The sequence below is a fragment of the Peromyscus maniculatus genome, chromosome 7, assembly GCF_049852395.1.
Source record: "Peromyscus maniculatus bairdii isolate BWxNUB_F1_BW_parent chromosome 7, HU_Pman_BW_mat_3.1, whole genome shotgun sequence".
Classification (NCBI taxonomy): Eukaryota; Metazoa; Chordata; class Mammalia; order Rodentia; family Cricetidae; genus Peromyscus; species Peromyscus maniculatus.
The window spans coordinates 52,635,735-52,655,957 of NC_134858.1; the positions used below are offsets into that span (position 1 = coordinate 52,635,735).

General features: G+C 45.0%; 1 protein-coding gene across 2 annotated transcripts in view; it reads right to left on the reverse strand.

Annotated features, from left to right (window-relative positions):
* Nucleotides 1–20,223, reverse strand: part of Scaper (S-phase cyclin A associated protein in the ER) — a 369,576-nt gene that overhangs the window by 1,497 nt on the left and 347,856 nt on the right. For both annotated transcript variants that reach the window (XM_016004546.3, XM_006971561.4), the window contains exons 30-31: nucleotides 4,094–4,285; nucleotides 1,386–1,437 (exon numbers count right to left, since the gene is read on the reverse strand). In XM_016004546.3, coding sequence (XP_015860032.1) covers nucleotides 1,386–1,437; nucleotides 4,094–4,285 — 244 coding nt within the window. The remainder of the gene's footprint in view (nucleotides 1–1,385; nucleotides 1,438–4,093; nucleotides 4,286–20,223) is intronic.

Sequence of the window (20,223 nt, forward strand, 5' to 3'; positions counted from 1 at the left end):
GAGAGCGAAGGGAGGCAGTTTCTGAGTCTGAGACTTTGCTTCCAGACTCCTGAATAGTGACTCATCTTTTTTAGGACACAAGAAAAAGAAGAAAGGCCTTCTACATAGCTATACTGGCAAAGAATATTGCTGCTCAGTTAAAAATAAATATATTAGAATTTTTGAAAAAGTGTTTTCATATGCTTGAAAATTAAACAGTTGTACTGATTTCCTCCACATGTCCGAATAGCATATAAAAAAGAAAAAGATAAAAGAGGCAGTGAGAGAGTGAGGGCAGAACTGGACTTGCACACTGATTCCACGTGAGACAATGGTGCTAACTGTGGTGCCGACCTGGATTTCTGGGAAGCTGCCTAGCTTTCTGTTTACTTTGCTGAGTACCTGAGTCAATAAAGCCTCACATTTTTTCATGATATTGTAACAGTTTTGTTGTATTTTCTTCTGTGTACTTTGTAACACCTGTCTACTGTAGATTTTTTTTTTTTAATGACAGAGCCAAATGGTCTCCAAGTAAGGGCTTCTTGGTGGGTGCCCCAGAGGATCCTAATGGGTAGAAGCAGGCCTCTCAATAACTACACTTATATATTTTATTTCATTTTATTTTTTTGAGATAGGTTCTCATGTAGCCCAGGTTGGCCAAAGGTGACTTTGAAAGGATTCTCCTGTCTCCACCTTCCAGTGCTGGGATTACAAGCATGTGCTACTATGTCCAGTTCTAAAGGAACACTTAATATTATCAAATTCATGGAGGACTTGGAGAAGGTTGAGACTAAGACTCATTAATCACATTCTGCCACAACAGCCAGAGACAAAACTGTACTTCTCAATTATAGCCTAGGTAGCAGGATATTTAAGAATGTAAAAATGAAGCTTAAAATTCTCCATCTCTGACTCTGACCGTGAGAACACCTCAGCAGGAACAAAAGGGACCCTTTACTTCCACAACTCTACTAACTGGATATTAATTTTTCTCAATGTAAAATTATTTTCAATTCAAATAGGTCAAGTGCTTGAATTTCGGGGTCTAGCTACTGTCATGGACACTTTATTTTGAACATGGACAGGGAGCCCATGTTAGGCACTGAAGTGTTTATGAGTGACGTGCGTGGGCCAGTAGAAATGCTGTATGACTGGCTTCCCCGTCATTAGTCAGTATTTAACAGATCCTGTACCAGGTAAGAACACAAAGGTGGTTTGTGCTTTTCTTCAATTCCAGAGGCTTCTCTGTAGATTCTGGTGATACAGTAGATTTCTTGACTCTTCAAGTATTTGGTGTCTGAGCCTCTTGTACTTTAGGTGACACAGGAATTCTCTCTTTGGAAAAAGGAATGCAAGCCCATTCACTTAGCTCACTCACACATGGAACCTAGTTTCAGTGGACCTACCTTTGGGACAGGAAGACTGGGTATCCACAGGCCCCGGAGTCTGTGCAAAGTCCTGCATGAGGAGAGAGAACTGGGTTGAGATAACGCTCTGACAGAACTGCGGGGTCCCTCTGAGCACGTGTCACAGTCACACGAACAGCAGAACACCAGGCTGTGCGGCCAGATTTCCTCAAAGTTGAAACCAAGTCTCCTATGTGAGCACTGCCCGGGGCCACAGGGCTGCCTACAACCACAACTGAATACCCCAAACCTGAAACCTAAGCCAAATGTACTATTTTAAGTTAACAAGACTTTTAAAAGGGTTTTTTTTTTGGGGGGGGGTGCTATGGGGTTATGATCTTATTAATATAACCCAGGTTGGACTCAAATTAGTGATCCTCCCGCTTCATTCAGGCATTATAGGTGTACACTATTATGCCTGGCAAGAATTTTAAAAAACTATGAATATAAGAGTCCTTATAATCCAGGACATCCAGGGCTGCTACACAGAGAAACCCTGTCTCAAAAGCAAGCAAGCAAGCAAGCAAGCAAGCAAACAAAACAAACAGAAACCAAACCGAATCAAACCAAAAGTATTCTGCATCTAAACCTTAAAGTTTGGTAAAATGACTTTTAGGTGGAAACTGAAAAAACTGTAGTATATAAGTCTTTAGAAATTTATGACAGGCCATAATCTCATTTTAACATTACTTTCTAGTAACATTAATAACATTAATAACCTATATATGGAATCATGACACATTTATAAGATGTGTTATTTTCTTGAGCACAATGATTTACAGAAAAAATTATTTAACTCCACTAGTCTAGTCTAATAATGCTACCCCAAATTAAGAAAGAAGTAATTTTTGTACCATTTAGCAAAACTGTATTAAATATGGTCTATTTGGAATAGTGGTAATAAATATCACCCACCTTTTACTGCGGTTTTGGATTTCACTCACATTTTTGTTTTTGAGAGTCTCACTGTAGAGTTCAAGTTGACCTCACACTGTATCTTCCCACTTCAACCACCTGAGTGCTGTTACTTGTGTTTGGAAAGTATTCTCTAAGAAACTACTGTGGCACACATGGAAGCTTAATCTCCATTGGGGCCTCTCAGTGGCTAAAGCTATAAAAAGCTTCGCTCCCTCCCCAGGCCATGGCCCTCCGGCACAGCATTTACCTCCTACCTGTCATGTTCCTTGGCCTTTCTGTTGTTTAGGAAAAGTCTTGAAGGTGGTTTGGTTTTTTGTTTTTGTTTTTTGTTTTGTTTTTTGAGACAGGGTTTCTCTGTGTAGTTTTGGTGCCTGTCCTGGATCTCGATCTGTAGCCCAGGCTGGCCTTGAACTCACAGAGATCCACCTGGCTCTGCCTCCCGAGTGCTGGGATTAAAGACTGTGCCACCACTGCCCAGCGACACTGTCTAATCTTGATGCGTGCTCCTTCCACATCTACCGTCTGGCTTTGAAGGTGGGTTTTATCTGTCTTATTCGTGATACAACTCCAGGGTCTAGACAAGAGTCCAGCACAGAGTGAACACTCAGAAATTACCCACTCAATACAAGAGTGAATGATTCCAGTGGAAAAGATAACTGTCTGAAAACACACTACAGTGCATTTTCTACTTAACGACAGAGCTGCTTTCTCTAATCTTAAGGTTCTAAGAGCAGAGGAAGAGCCCTGAGCTGAAATGACGGCTTTACAGTATAAGATTCTATTAAGATTTTAATTTAATCATGAGTCAGTTTGAAATCATGCAGAAAATAGGACCCAGACTCAAATCTAACAACGAAGCTGAAAAGAACATCTCTCTAAGTGTCCTTGCCCGAGCTGTGCTTGCTAACTGATCATTAACAGAGAGAGAGACAGGAGTGCTGCCTGCGATAAGGAGGGCCGGGAAGTCTTCAGCATCCTCCATGGCTCCCAGGCAGCTGCACAGGCTCACGCTGACAGAGGTATCTGAACATTAGCCAGCACAGGGACAATACACACAGAACTCTGCTTTCTGTTTCACTGTTAGGAAGAACAGGAAATATGTGCAGCAGGGAGCGATTTCAGAGTGGAACATTTGAAAAAAAAAGGGGGGGGACATTTCATAAAATAATCATCCACAAAGATATGAAAAATCCTAGTTTAGAACTGTCACTTTGGCTTTACTCCTGCCAGCTCAGTGAGCTGATTTACACGTGGAGTTAGCACTTTCCACAGCATCAATCCTGATTCCAGTCCTACAGAATTTAGCTGCATCAGGCAAATACAAGGCTGTACTTCAAACTTTTTGATTAAAAAAAAAAAAGCAATCAAATAAGTTTTATCCCAACTTTATATACATGCAAATTATATTTATTAATTTTAATGTTCAAATAAACCCAAATTTTTATTTCTTCAGCAGTTATCCTCTGTAGCAAGACTAAAAGGCAGATTCATGTGATGGTCGAAGCCTTAAAGGAGTCTGGTGTCCTGTTAAACAGATCTCTAAGTACAAGTTTCCATTCTGTCAATGGCAAAAGAGCTTTGTGATGAAACCCTCCAGGCAGGGGCATGCAGCACTCCGCCCTGTTCCTAGTAACGTCGTGACTTCAGGCTTTAGAAATTACTTTTTTAAACACAGACATAGGTAGAGATTTAACAGCAGCTTGGAGGGCGAGCATAAAGCTGCTTCATGTTTACTTTTCAGTCTCATGAGTTTGTCCATAAAACAAGAGAAACGAGGCATAAGAAAGTACCTGAATGAATGTGGCCAGCAAAACACAGCTCATCTCTTGCTCCAGAATGATCTTGTTCTGAAGGTTGTTGTAACTAGCAGCGATAAGCGAAGGGAACAGCACTTTGATGAGCCTTGGGTCACTGAAATACTGGAAGGGCAGCTGGCAGAGCTTCTGTAGCACCGTTGGGTGGCGGCCGGACTGTACAATTACCTACAACAGAGACGGAGCTGGGTCAGCTGCTACAGCCCTGGCCTGCCCCTTCAGTCAACTGTTGTTGGTCCAAACCAGAGACCATACTGAAGGAGGTAAAGACAGAGAAAAGCGCTTGACTCCTTACCAGAGCTTAATGCAAGTGATATTTGAAAAGAGCCAAAATTTTGTTTAAAAATCTCATTTCTCGACTTAAGAGAAAAGATTCCAAAGGTTCTGTGGCCATTTAACAATCCTACTGCACACTGAAGGGCACAGCTTCCACGGAGAGAGACCTGCGACAGGGACTTAGGACGCACAGTTTTAGCAGAGCACCCTCAGGCTGCTCAAAGCAGCCTCCTGTTTCTTAAAACAGAGCTGTTCCCAGCGAAGTAAGACAGTGTCTGGGGCGGTCCTGCCCACTGCAATCTCTGCCTGACTTAGCTCACTGCACGCAGCTAGATGGATTCCGTATGTAGCCAAGTCCGAGGAAGAAAAGGGACTGATTGTAGGGATGGAATGGTTCCAGCTATACAAGCTCTCAATGATCCCGCCTCAGTCCCCACTCCTTATCACGGTTCCCATCAGTGCCATTGAGTCTAAAAGGAGGACTGTTTAGATAAATGAGACTGTTGTCTTGTGGCAGTCTGGGTTTACAACTGTGTACACTTTAACAGGGCAATGCAATTAGTGGACTGGCAAGGACACTCTCCTAACTCACTCCCTAGGCCGAAATGATAAACTAAGAAATGCCAAAATCAGATCTGTTTCAAGTAACTTTGATTAGACAAGTCTACTACGAAAGAGCAGGGTGACCCAAAACTCACTTCGTAGTACCGGAGGAAACCCGGAGAAGGTTAGGGACATTGTAAGAGCCTAAGGTCAGGACTGTAAATTGTACTCGGAAAAACACAATTTTACAGGTACACACCCAGACAGGACGGCATTCAAATTGAAACCAGAAGGACAGAACAAAACAGCAGAGGCAGGAGAAACATAAATTACTGGGATTTACAAGTTTTCAAAGTACTTTTAACAATACTTTAAGAACACATTCTCAGATGATAATGCAGTGTGGTTTAAGGACAAAATCAACAAAGTAATAGTTCGCATATTTCTGTTCAATAGCTAATACGACATCAAAAACCTTTAGAGAATGTTGATAGGGACCTGTTAATACCTTCAAATCCATAAGGCATTTTAAAGACTCGCGCTGTGACAATTCTGCACATGGCTCTTGATGCCATTTCGGACACCAACTGAGAAAATGTGCTCTGTCTACCTCATTGATAAAGCTTCCACTTAAATCTTTATTTTAATTATTAGCTACATATTTTGTAAAGCAGCCAAATGGTCACCACTTCAGAATTTATAATGATGCCATTAGTGAAATTCTTTTTCCGCCCTCTTTGGGCAAAAATTAAGAAGTTTTTCTTTTTCTTTCTTTCTTTTTTTAAAAACTTCATTGTTAAAATGCCATTATTGGAAGATTCAGTAATTCAAAAGGCATTAAGAGGGGTCAGTGTGGCTGGCACAGACACAATGTTAACTCAAAGACATCAGTTCCCCGGTCCTGGTCAATTAGTGTGAGCGCATCAGTTGAGCTTACTTCAGCCTCCTGAAGCAGTGTTCCCAGGGACCTGACATCCCCTCAAGGAACAGCACTGACTGTCCATTACCTGCTTAGAGAGCTCACCAGCAGCTGGTGAGGGGCCCTGTTGGAGGCCACTAGTTTTAGGTCTTTGGACTGGATAAGATGCAAATGGGCAGGATGGTTTGGTATCCTTGTGTGAAGGAGCTGTGGCTGTCAGATTGCCTATGGCAGGACCCAACCTTGTTATCTGTACGGAATCTGTAAGGGCTTGAGACCCTCACTCACACTTGGCCGTGAGTCAGTGAGACACTTCAGACACCGTGGGAAGGTAGTGTCAGGAGGTCCAGAAAGTGTACTGAGACTTGTAGGTTAATTCAGGTGGGCCTGTGGCAGAGGATATAATGTAGTGAACATGAACAGTCAGCTGTATTAGGTAATCGCTCCCCCTGGGGGCGGGGAAGCGAGTCTGGGAATATAAATATCCTGACTTTGATGCTCAGGGCTTCAAGCACTGAAGAGTTGCCTGTGGGACAGGCTGAAGGCTGGCTTCAGTTTTATCTCCCCATTCATTCCCAGGGCTTAGGATATCATCTTGGACTGCCTTTCAAACTTTCCAAAATCAGTAGGAAGTTAGTAGAATAATCATGGAACTCAAGGATCTTCCTGAATGCATAATTAATCAGCTCAGACTTACAATATCTGTTGACCTTCTTGATGGAGCTGTAACTAAGTCAGTAATCACTGGACTGTTACTAAGTCCGTAACCAAAGGACTGTTTTTGTTCAGGCAAACCGACAAACCACCCAAGTCCTAAGGTGAGCATTGATCCTGAGCCTGGTCAGGACACTTGCCTCCTCTTTCGGGATCCCCACAGAGCCTCCTTCCAGAGCATTGCAGGAGTGATGTGAAGTGCCCTGGTCATATGCTTCCCTAGTGGCTAAGATCATCAGCTAGAGATAGAAGTCAGGAGCTGTACAGCCCCAGTAAAAACAAGAAACTCTTTCAGATATGCTGTCTACTTTCAGATGCTGAACTGGGCTCCAGTACCAGCAAGAGAAGTCTGGGGAGGAGGCTCAGTGGGTAACGGTGCTTCCATCCAGCCTGACAGCCCACACGGGAAGGAGACACGGTAAAAAGAGATAACCAGATAACCAACTTCTGCAAGTTGTCCTGCAACTGTCACACACGCACAAATGGGCACACTAGCACTGTGATGTACTCACATGTACACACACATGCACACTCGTGTGCACACACAATAAATGTAATAGGTCAAGAGAGATGGAAAGTGACCATCAGGTACAGTTACAAAATAGGTGCTCACTGGGTGTGGTGGTTCACGCCCATAATCCCAGCACTCAGGAGGCAGAGGCAGGCGGATCTCTGTTGAGTTCGAGGCCAGCCTGGCCTACCAAGTGAGTTCCAGGACAGCCAAGACAACACAGAGAGACCTTGTCTCATAAAACCAATAAAACAAAACAGATGCTGATCAAGGAGTAGCAGATCTAGGGTCTGCCCTTAAACCCGATTAGCTGAGTAGCCTTTGGCAAACTGTTCAGCTGCTTTGGGTTTCAAGGTAGACAATGTTTTTAAAAGTAGTTTCTTTGGAGTCTCTCTCATACACAAATCAAAGAGTTTGGGCTGGAGAGATGGCTCAGCCGTTAAAGGCTAGACTCACAACCAAAAATACAAATCAAATAGTTCAATTTCACATACAGACATAGCAGTATTAACATGCACCCCAATAAAGAAAGAAACAAATGGCTCCAAACACTGGACTTTTAAACATATTCTTTCTCATTGAAAGATTATATTTCCACATTTTAAATTTGAGAAAAGTACTATACATTTCAAGGCTTTACAGCCACCTGCTCTGGGGAGGGCCATGGCAGTACAGCTCCTCTGGTCTCCTAAGGAGAGGCCAAGGGCATACTTGTGCATTTTCACCCAGTTGCCCTGTGATCCATAGTGTTTTCTTTAGTGTCCCCGATGAGGGATCCTAGATGGAAGACAGAGCCCTATGATGACTACTCTTTTGTTACAAGCAATGACTCTGGAAGTTGTAGCTGTAGAAAAAGGAAGCGTAATTCTGTGTAGAGAGGACCAGGAGAAACTGGATGCCAGAGAAAAAGGACTCTAAAGAGGATGGGTGTATGGGTGTGTGTGTGTGTGTGTGTGTGTGTGTGTGTGTGTGTGTGTGTGTCTAGGACAGACAAGTGAAGTTTGTGGTTCTTGAATTTGCTTTGGATCCGGGCCACTCACTAGGCCTCTAACCAGAGAATGCTAACTTCAGCCATCATTTGTGGTACACATCCCATGCCAAGTGATGTGCTAATACCACTGGAACAAAAGAAAATAAAGAGTGTTTTTCCTAACACACAAACGAAGATGCAATATGCCGGGCAGGATTAGTTTGACATTAGTTTTGTGGGAGCTGAGGTATTTATACCAGTAATCGTAATACAAGGGGTCTGTTGAGGGTGCTGTACTGTGGAAGGAGAGACTTCCTTGCTCAGGTTCTCTAGAAGTTATATCAAGAGGGTGGATTGAGCTGGGCAGTGGTGGCTCATGCCTTTAATCCCAGAACTCAAAAGGCAGAGGCAGGCAAATCTCTGTGAGTTCAAGGCCAGCCTGGTCTACAGCTCGAGATCCAGGACAGGCACCAAAACTACACAGAGACACCCTGTCTCAAAAAAACCAAGGGGTGGTGGTGGTGGAGAGATGGCTCAGAGGTTAAGAGCACTGACTGCTCTTCCAGAGGTCCTGAGTTCAGTTCCCACATGGTGGCTCACAACCATCTGTAATGAGATCTGGCATCCTCTTCTGTATACATAATAAATAAATCTTTAAAAAAAAAAAAAACAAAACCAAAAACCAAAGGGGCAGGGGGAGGGTGGATTGTATGTGGAAGGCTGGATCAGATGCAGACACTTGGAAACTCACAGATTCAGTATCAGATTGTCTTAGCTGACCACAACAAAATACCATAGGCTGGAGGGACATAAGCAACATACGTTTATCTCCTACCGCTCTGGAGGCTAGATGTCTGAGGTCAGAGTACCAAGCAGTGTCAGGCTCCCTAGAGGACCTTCTTTCTGGCTGCCCAGGTGTGTGCTCACGTAGCCTTTCCTTGCTCAGTGCAGTGGGGAGTGACACTGCCCTTATTCCTGTAATAAGGCCACCAATCCACTGTCTTCAGAACGGTGTCCATTAGAAAGGCTGCCATCGCTCTCCAGGTGAATAGCTTTCCCTGGGCTATGCCACAGGAACAGTGCAGACTCAAGATGCTGGTATTATACAGTTGTGGGTTCTAGGTCTGCTTCTGCTCGTGATCAATACAACCACCCAGTTAATTTAGAGGGTTCCCCCCCCCATAAAACCAGTGGATGGAAGCTTTGAAGGTTTAAATGCAGACCTAATGTGTCTATACCTGCAGAGCTAGACAGTGTTAGTTAGGGATACTTGTTACCTCACCAGCTCTCTGCCCTGAGTTCTCGTTGGACCAGGAGCAGAGCTCCCACCCAGCCTAACAAATGCTTTCCAGCATCTCTCCCCATTTCTTTGGAGCAGAGGCTCCGGCAGAGGCTGGCTTCAATCATCAGCAAGCTTAATGCCACCTGAGAAGCCATTGCTGAAGCTGCCCCCTGGCCTTGCCTGTGCAGGACAGAGCTATGCAAACAGGGCTTGGGGTGCCAGCCAGGATCTTGTGGTGGCGAAGTTGGAAATGCATTCTGACAGTTTTGAAAAGAAAATCCTTGCATAAGCATGATCCAAGAAACATAGGTGAGTAGTGCAGAGCAACAGAGGCTTAGCACTCTGTTTGTCTCTCTCTGTGTCTGTGTGTCTGTCTGCTCACATGACTTTGAGGCTACTGTGCTGGACTTGTCACTATGAAGACTGTTATTGGCTCCTAATTCATATCCAGGATGAGCTTCCCTGTCACACTTAAGGAAATCCTTAAGTGCTGGAAGACATCCCAAGTAGCGCAGCTGACAAGTCAGTTCAGCCAGGTGCAGTGGTGCACACCTGTGACTCCCAGCACTTGGGAAATTATGGTAGGAGGATCAGAAGTACGAGGCTAGCCTGAGCTGAGAAGCATCAAAACTTCCCCTGTCTCTCACCACCACCCCAGCAGCAAATAGAAAAATGGCTGGATTTTGTGGTACTCTGAGCCACAGCATCTAGAAGGATGCCAGAACTGAGATTCTCAAGGTCCTGAGCACCAACTAGGGAATTCTGATCTGGCTACAAGGAGAGATCTGGAATGGACTGGGTAGCATTGGTGTCTTCTGAGGTATGAAGGGATGCAGGGCTTTTAGGACACCGCGCTGCCAGGACCTCAGCGACTCCCAGCGCAGCTGAGACAGCTCTCAGGAGGCCCCGTTAGGCTCTCTGTCGACACCATCTGAGGCCAGCTCTGAGGTGGGCAGACAGTGACGACTGCTGTTATAAAGAGGACTCAAACTTCAGGAAGTCCAAGAGATGCGGTCCAAGTCCCCAGCCAGTCTGGGCTGGAGCTGGGCCTGGAAAACTCTTAACTCCAAGTGTTGGCTTGTTCTAGCCTCTCAGGCCATCCAGGGCCACCACGCTCACAAGGCTGCCCATTCCTGGGTAGAGAAGCTCTTCTTACCAGTTCTGAGCTTACTCCCATGATTGCTCTGAGCCAGCTGTGTTTTGTGTGACAATGCTAGCCCAGATAAAGATGAGCATGACCCATGGCCATTTTAAACAGACAAAACCAATCAACATATACAGAGTCAACTAACACAAAAGGCCTTTCTTCTAAAACACATGCTTTTCTTGGCTCAGTATCACATGGCCAGTTCTTGGTTATGTGCTGGGCTGTGTCAAGGGTTTGTTTCAAATGACCAGTTTATTAATGGGAAAGAGAAATGATTGGCGATGGAGCAGGGCTCCCAGGAGTGAACAGTTAGAACATCTGACTCCAAACTGAGCACTGTCTTGCTGTAGCTGAGCTCCTGACCACCTTCCAGAGCAGGCCTGTATGTTTCCAGTGCCTACAAACCCTGTCATATTGGACATTTAATGAAGATATCTTCTCAACATCTTTAAATAAAAGTGACTGGCATGCTAAAACATTTTTTATTGTTATTTTATGCATATGAGTGTTTTGCCTCTATGCATGTGTGGCTGGTGCTGGCAGAGGCCAGAAGAGGTGTCAAGTCTCCAGCACTGGTGATGGGAACTGAGCCTGGTCCTCTGCAAGAGCAGCAGGGCTCTCAGCTGCCGAGTCAGCACTGTAGCTTGTTTTAACTAGGCAGCTGCAGTGACATCAGGACGTTGCTGCCTCTGGCTCTCAGGGTTTCCATCCTGCTGTACTGCTATTTCCCCAGCCATGGAGCAAGACTCCTCCTCCTCTGTTGGAAGTCTCTGTGACGGTGGGGGGTGGGGGCGGGGTGGGGGTGGGGGGTGGGCTTGACTCTTCCAGGTCTGCATTCACTTTAGAGACCTCTCGTGAACTTGATGGGAACACGCTTTTTCTAATCCATACATCTTTAGTGTTCCTTTCTCCAATGTGGTCACCTTTTAGTAGATTTTATTCTGGAAAGAGCAGATAGTTTGTGGAGGTGTTGGGCTAGGGGTTAACAGCACTACTTCTTCTTCTTCTTCTTCTTCTTCTTCTTCTTCTTCTTCTTCTTCTTCTTCTTCTTCTTCTTCTTCTTCTTCTTCTTCTTCTTCTTTTTTGGTTTTTTTGAGACAGGGTTTCTCTGTGTAGCTTTGCGCCTTTCCTGGATGTCGCTCTGTAAACCAGAGCTGGCCTCGAACTCACAAAGATCCGCCTGCCTCTACCTCCTGAGTGCTGGGATTACAGGCGTGTGCCACCACCGCCCGGCTAACAGCATTTCTATATGCAGTCCCCCTACCATATTTTCCATGTTTTTCAGGCTGACACACTTTCTCTGGAATTCTTGATTAGTACATTGGTGATGAATTATCTATATAAGTGAGAATTCACACGTCCTTTGTTAGTGTGTGGCCTGCTCGGGGACCACTCAAGTCCGAGTACAGGACTGACTCAGAGTGGCAACTGTTCTCTTTCTAAGCAATGCTCACTCTAAGCCTAATCTTTGGTCTTAATTTTTTAAAAATGCTATCACAGAAAATATAACTAAATATTAATACTTGGTATGGCCCTGGTATAATTCTGTCAAAAATCTGAATAGAAGGAGGAAGAGGGAGGAGGAAGGAAAAAGAGAGAAAATACATGGAAGTAGGAAAGTGGGGCGGAGGTGAGCCTGCCGACTGCACACCCGTGTGACAGCTGTCCCACTCACTTTAAGATCCCAAACGAGTTCAAGGTCCCGAGAGTCATATAAACATGGAGAGCAGTCCAACCTCCGCACCCCTGGGACACTACTGTTCCCTAACTGTGGCCACCTGGGCTGCAGCCAGAGCAGGCAGGGAAGGAAGGATGTCAGCGGGCCTCTTAGCGGGGACGGGAGACCAGCACCACATGTCGACTGAGAATGGACACTGCTCCGAATGGGCAAGGACTAACTGTGTCAGAGACCTTTCCATCCTCCCAGAATGGCCATCTTCCTACGGGCTAGTTACCCAGGAAGTTCTGCACACTCCAGCAGTGTAGCAACTCATACTTCCGAAGCCAGGCTAATAGAGTAGGGTTTCTGGTCTCCAGTAGTTCAGAGTCAGCAAATCTGAAGAGTTCTGCAGACCAGTTGTAAATTGACAACAGAAAGGAACAGGGACACAAATAAAAGAAGTGAAGGTTAAAATGATTTCAAAAAATAAAAATTCAGGATGTTGTCAAGAACCATTTGATAAAAGAGGAAGTCTCTCTTTTCCCATTTGGTCTTGAGAACATGACTATATTATGACGGAATATCTTATTAATTATAACCAATTATCTTCACTTAATACTCCACACATTTAAAAATTACTTCCACATATACAATGATCCTCATATACCTGACATTGCAGAGGAACTAATTTTGTAAGACAGCAAAAAATACAAAATAAATCAATATGATATAAGAAGGCAGGAAGTTAAAATATTTCTTTAAAACTGATTATAAGTAGTTAATATCAAACACATATTATGTTTTAAAGGTAATCTGATCACTGAAAAATTCACCTTTGTGGGGGAATAGTACACTCCTGACAGTATCAAAATGACCACCCTAAGTAATAAAGTGCAGGAGTGCCGATGGCTGCTGCTCAGCCCCTTCTGTACACAGGGGTCACAAATCGACAGCCCTAGGGAATTCACCCACAAAAGCAGAAAGAACAAAACCCCAGAAACCAAACAGAAACACATCAAATTCCGATTTATCTGTTTCCACAGAGGGATTCTGAACTCCCTCCTTATTGAGGAGTGATCACAGAAAGCTCTGTATTTTGTTTAATTTGTGGAAGGTAACCTCCCCCCCCCCACACACACCCAAGAAGGACCTATGGCAAGTTTCTAAATATTTACTGAAGCCCAGCCTTGTATCTATCACACGGCTGGAGAGATGGCTCAGTGGTTCAGTTCCCAGCACGCACATGACAGCTCACAACCATCTATAACTCCAGCCCACAGGGATCTGACTGACACTCTTTGCTGGCTTCCCCGGGCACTGCATGCACGCGGTGCACAGACATACATGCAAGCAAAATACCCACACACATAAAGATAAAATGAAGGAAAAAATAGAGAGAGAGAGTGAGAAAGGCTAAAGCAGACTGAAGTGAACCCTATTTGGTAAAAGTCCCCAGATGTGCTGAGGGCAATTGCTACCCTTTGTCATTACTACATGTCCCTGTGCCTCGCATAGTGCCTGGTAAATGATAGCTTTCCCCCCAACTATTTGGGGAAAGAATGAATGAGTTTGGCTTTTAAAACCAAGCTATAAATTAAGTGTTGGTTTCTACGTTATTTCAGGAGTTCCTATCTATCACATCAGTCCATGGGCTGCTCACCATAAGGCCTTAAAGGCCCTTAGTTAACACTGTCTTTGGATCTGCAGGAGCAGATGATGGAGTTCTTTGGCATCTTGGCACAGTGGTTTAGGGAGTCGTGTGTGTGTGTGTGTGTGTGTGTGTGTGTGTGTGTGTGTGTGTGTGTGTAAGGGAGCAGCTTCCTTCACTCTGCATGGGCAGTTGTGCCAGACTGAAGAGCAGAGCAGTTCTGTCTGTCAGTGGGGTGGGGTAAACGGAGTAGAGAGGAATGAATGCAAATAGTTAAAGCTCACCAGCGCGAATTCCTTGTGCCTAAGAATTCCCAATTTGTTTTTTTCCTTTTCTTGTCAGAGACAAGATGTCCTCAACACAGGGGTAAAAATAGGTGTCTAGACATCTAAATTCATTAAGACCGACAGCTAAGAGAGTCTGTAAATCACTGGAACAAAGAATATTATTCTAGCAGAGTAGAAACAAAGTAGCTGTTGCATTCCTCTCTGCAGACCTGGGCCTGTGCACTGCTGGAGGACAGGCAGCAGCTGAGGTGGGCAGGTTCATCAGTTAGTGCCCTTGCCAGTTGTCAGACTTGGAACCAAGGCTCATGACAGGAGCAACAGGACAGGACTGTCCCTGAGGCCAGCAACTTCTCCATTTTTTTTTTTTTTAAAGAAAATGGCATGCCCCCCCCCCACAGCCCCTCATTTCTTTAATCCAATGCTGTGTGGGGAGGGTGGGAGCGGTGCCTTTAAACATCCCAGCAGAAAAATGAGAAGATTCTGTCCACATATCAAATCTTATAAAATCATAGTGGTAGCAGAGAAACCCAAATGTTCCTTTGTCTAGTCCTGCAACAGTTTTCTCTTTTTCCAAACTTGGCTCTTCCACAGGTATTAAAGCTGGGGTTAACTGCAGAATTCTTGTAGGCTGTATAGGTGGTAGTAGCCTTTGAGCGCTGCTCCTGGATTCAGTGCTATGTAGCAGCAGTAGACAACCCAGGAAGGAGGAAGAGAAGGAAATAAAGAGAGAAAGCCAGGGTCAAGAGAAACAAAGCCTACAGTTGTTGGGGACGTGGCCTGACCTACATACTGGAAACCAGGCAGACCCCAGAGACAGGGGTCTCCTCATATAGGGAGGGGCAAACTGAGAAGGCCCTGAACTAGCTTCTTGAGGGAAGCCAGTTCTTTGCTGGCATCACTAGCAGAGGAATGGGAGAGCACCCCTGGGCAGGGTCCCTCACCCTGCTTCTGCAGGGAAATGCAGTGACTCAGGACTATGGGTACCAGGTCCTGGGTGCTGGGCATTCGTGTGGGTATGACAACAACCTCTCCATTCTCCAAATACTGGACTATGAGCCATGTCTCACCAGGCCAGCCACATGCTAATGGCACCAGAGGCTCCTTGTAACACAAATCTTAAATGGTCTTTTAATAACAAATCCGGAGCCAGAAATGTTGAAGGATCAGAGAGACAAAGGAACAGGCCACTGTCACATCTCACCTCACCAATTCCACAAATCTCTGTTTGAACGTCTCTGGGATCTCAGCGGAAAGGGGTCCTCTCAGCCAAATGGCTTCTAGCTGAAAGGGCTTCCTCAGTCAGAAAGCCTTTAGTTCCTGTCTCCTCACGCCTTATAGACCTTTCTCCACCCAGCCATTAAAGGCATGTGTGCTTCCCAAGTACTGTGATTGAAGGTGTGTGCTACCACTGCCTGGCTTTGTTTCTCTCCTAGACTGAGTCAATCTCATGTAGTCCAGAGTGGCTTTGAACTCCTGTGTCCCAAGTGCCATCACTGCCTGGCTTCTATATTTAATTTAGTGGCTTATTCCGTTCTCTGATCTTCAGGCAAATTTTATTTGGGTACACAATATCTCACCACAGCTCCTCATCTCCCAGAAGACAATCTCCAAGTTCTTGGTCACCACATGTTGCTCATGACCCAGGCTCTGCCTCAGCTCCGGCTTAGCTCTCGTCCTCACTCACAGGCTAAGCTTCAGTCGGAATGAAGAGCCTGCCCGCAGTTCCTTGTGCCTGCCAGGCTATTTCATACCTCAGTACCTTTGCGTAGGTTCTCTCCTATGTATGCTCCCCTCGGGGACCCAGGAACTTCCATTTCACATTTTGTGTCTGCACAAGCATTGCTCCAGTTGTGAAATACTGCTATCATAGATGTGAGTTGTTTTTCGTTTTCTGTTTGAACCTCACTCTTCAGAACATTAGCAACATGAAGGCAAGGACTTGTTCTATCTTGTTTCCCACTACCCTGGGTGTCTAGAACAGTGCCCGGTGCATTGCAGGCATCTTGCAAAGTCTGCTGAAGGAAACCCAGGCTCAGCACTAATGGCACTGTGCCTGGCTTGTGGACTCCTCAAAAGACACCGTGGACTGTAGGCATCTCTGCGTCTCTCAGGACATGGCCTAAAACTGGGTGGGCATTTAGTAAAAGCTGACAAATAAGAGAAGAAATGACTGATGAATGTCTAAAGGGCCACAAAATTCACAATGTTGGCATTTCCCCAAGAATAAATCACCCTCTAGCCTTCTGTTGCCTGATAGAGCCTCTTTTTGAATATTTCTCAAATCTTCTTCGAGGAAAAAAAGAACTATAGTTTAAAAGAAGCACATTCTAAATTCCTTCCAAACACATCCTGCAGCAGAAGCTTATGCTAGACCAGCTCACACACTTGTCCAGCACTAAGAGTCACAGGTTCTATGATTCGTCAGAGATTATACCTAAGCCCTGCCTCCATTTCAGTTCACATTGAGAAGGAAGCCTTCTTTAGAGAGCACTGGCCTTGGAGATTAGGCACACTCGTCATAATCATGACCACTCTGAGGGACTAATTTGGATTTTCTATGTGCTTATGTATCCATATCCCATTTGCCCCCGGGATGGAGGAGTGTGAAGGACGGCTGTTGGCAGAAAGCTCTGGATAGGGCATCAGGAGAACCAGCTCAAAGGCAGGAACCAAGTCCTTTCCTCTCTGGCCACAAGGGGAGTGGGCTACATGATCTCTGAAGGCCTCCAAGTTCCCAGACATCATCCTGTCCTGTGTTATGAGCATGCACACATGGACATGCCCTATGATGCTCACACCTACAGATATTACATGTAAATATGGTAAACGAGGGTGAATTTGGAATATACATTTTTTCTTAAAAAGAAATGGAAGTTATTACACGAAATATGCCAATTCAAACCTCAGAGCCTAGAGTCTGATACTTAAAATACAGCTTCTCTAAGAAAAATAAAGAAAACACACACACACACACACACACACACACACACATACAGAGAGAGAGAGAGAGAGAGAAAGAGAGAGAGAGAAAGAGAGAGAGAGAGAGAGAGAGAGAGAGAGAGAGAGAGAGAGAGAGAGAGATTGATTCTGCCCATTACAAACGGCAGGATGTAGGGAATGAGGAGGAGAGATAAGCTGAAGCCAGAATTTAGTAACGCCTTCAAACACAAATTCTCCAGTGGTCCTGGCCAGCAGACCTGGGTAAGCATTCCATCCCTGAGCTGCTGTGTGGTGAGAACGGCAGGGTTAACAAATGCAGAGCACAGGCTGATAGGTTTTCTGGCTAACCTAACAGCTGCCAGAGACTATGGGTGCATTCCATGGAGCATTTATGGGCTCACCAGCACTAGTCTATGACAATTTTATTTAATCATAAAAATATAATAGTAGTCAAATCTTTTTGTAGTTTCGGTTTACTGCTTTCTCAAGTAAAATAAATGGTCTCTCAGATTTCTTCTGCTTTCATCTCTCTGCTCTAAGAATAGTAGGATAAGGTTCCAATTAAGGCCCATTAAATGTTCACATTGATTCATGTGAGCCATTTTCTAGTTTCTCTTCCTAACACAATCTCAATGTACCTCACAGTAATCTCAGTGCTTTCAGTTGGCTACACAGAAGAGATGTATGTGGGCGTGAGGTCTTCTTCCCTCCTGCTTCTGTACCTGCCTTCACTACCTTCCAGACAAGCAGATGCTGACTAGTTGTCAGGCAGGTCCAGCTCAATCAGCCACGCCAGACTGACTGTCCCAGGACTCCATGGTGGCTGCGTCAAAGCAGTGTGTGAAATAACAGCCCAGAGGCCCAGCTATGGGAAGACAACCCTGTGCTTTGGGTCCAAGGAGGAACCTTGGAGGCAGGAGACACAGAGCTTTCTCCATCTTCTCAGCAGATGGGAGAACGAACATGCTCTGACAGCAGAGATAACCTACTTAAGATGGTAGTAAGTGTCAGAGCTGACTTGAGTGGACGCAGGGGCTTTTCTCATTAGGAGCAAGGAATGTGAAGGGAAACAACAACAACTTCAACAAATCACAGGTTAGGCCAGGGAATGTGCTAATCACCGAGTAACTGATTCAATCCACTGCATATAACAATCACATGGCACGCTATTGATATGATCTACATATCACAGGTAAGGACATAGGCACTGGGAAGGTAAGTGGCTTGCCTAGGATCTCAGAGCTATCGAATGGAACAAATGGTAATATATTCAGTCTGCCTGGTTTCAGAGCCCAAGTTCCTTTCATCAAGCTTCAAGAGCAGACTATTAATCCCTTAAAGTGGGGACTGAATGCGGATTCCAGCACATTGCGTACTATGAGGTGGCAAAGGCAACAGCAGACTGTAAGGCTGTGACAGTTTACTCTGTCAACCTGATGAGATTGAAAGCATTTGTGTGTGTCTGTGAGAGTGTTCCCACAGATGCCTAACTCAGGTTGGGAAGGCGTGCCCTGGATGTGAGCAGCACTGTCCCAGAGGCTGGCCCAGACGATGGAACAAAATGGGAATAAGAACAAGCCTACCAGGAGGGGAACAATCTGCTTCTTGGCTGCCATAAAGCAAGCACGTCTGCTTCTCCTAACTGTCCACTAGGCCGCACCTCATGAACTTGTCCTCTTGGAAGCTGCTCTCGAGGAATTTGTTGTACTGATAAAAAGTCTTGCCAACAATAGAAAATCAGGATATCAGGATCCAGAGGAAGGGTTGTTGCTGATGATCTGACCATGAGATTCATGAACTTTTGGACTAGTTTGTGGAGGAAATTGGAGACATAGGCTACAGAAGCCATAGAATGCTGTAAGCAGAGCTTAATGGACAATTCCGGTAAGAGCTGAAAATATTGACAGGAATGTGGAGATTTCAGACCGTGTTTTTGAGGTTTCAGATGAGCGACAAGTACTCTACTGGGAGCTGGACTAGAAGCCACGTGTGTTACATTCTGGTAAAGACTGACCTCCATTTTACCCAAGCCCCAAGACTGTGGGATGAGGAGTTTAAAGTGACGGACTAACTAAGCGGTGCAGGCAGCCTAGCATTCAGGCTGCGGTGTGGGTCCACTGCCTGCTTTTAACCAAGTTTATAGTGAGAACTGGGAGCAAAAGAAATCGGGGAAAGTTCTGAAAAGCTTGTGGACTGGCTAGAAAAGGAACACATCTGAAGTTGCTAGCAAGGAAGGCATGGTTATGAAAGAAATTCATATCATTAAAAATAGACTAAATCTTGGCACTAGGGCAGAGTAAAGATGTCTTGAAGATACTTCAGGAATAAGGAGGACCCTACCCTTTCCAAGGCCAAGACTATAAAAGGATAAACTCATTGAAAGCCTTTGCTCTGAGGAGAGAGCTCTGTAGGCCTGCACACTCAAGGATGTCTCCAGACATATTCATCCACATCCAGACCCCCACCCCATCCCAGGGATCTGAGTCCACTGTAGACACAGTCTAAGGCTGAGGGAGGGGTCATTACTGTTTGACCCAGTGGAGACCTTATCATCGCCCAAGTGATGTTGGTTTTGAAGGTAAACTGGAGTTGTGGGGTCAGGAAGGATGCCATCAAGATTTCAAAGAAAAGGAGCTGGAGACATGGCTCAGCAGTTAAGAGCACTGGCTGCCCTTCCAGAGGTCCCGAATTCAATTCCCAACAACCACATGATGGCTTACAGCCATCTATAATGGGATCTGATGCCCTCTTCTGGCACAAAGTACATGCAGATAGAACATTCATAAACATAAAATAAATAAATCTTTTAAAAAAGACTTATTTAAAAAAAAAGATTTCAAAGGAAAGCCTGGGAGACCAAGAAATTTGTAGTAAGGCCAGAGTCCCAGGGGTGGCCCTTGAGAGAATGATACATGAAGCTTTAAGAGTGGAGCTGAAGATGTAGTGGAGACCCAGGCAATGAAAGATGCCAAGAATGTGTAATGTCTGCTGAGAAAATTGTTAGGAAAGAACTCAGCCAGACCAAGCCCGAGGTCTTGTGGGCTGTCAACCAACAAGGGCACAGAGGTGGTGCTGCCTAAGTCCCTTGATGCTTATGTACCTGTCAGAGAGCTTCCTTTTCCACCACTCACAAGGAGTCAGAGTAGATCTGTTGTGATACTAACACCAATCTAGGGAGAAAGATCCACCTCAGAGACATCTACCCCACA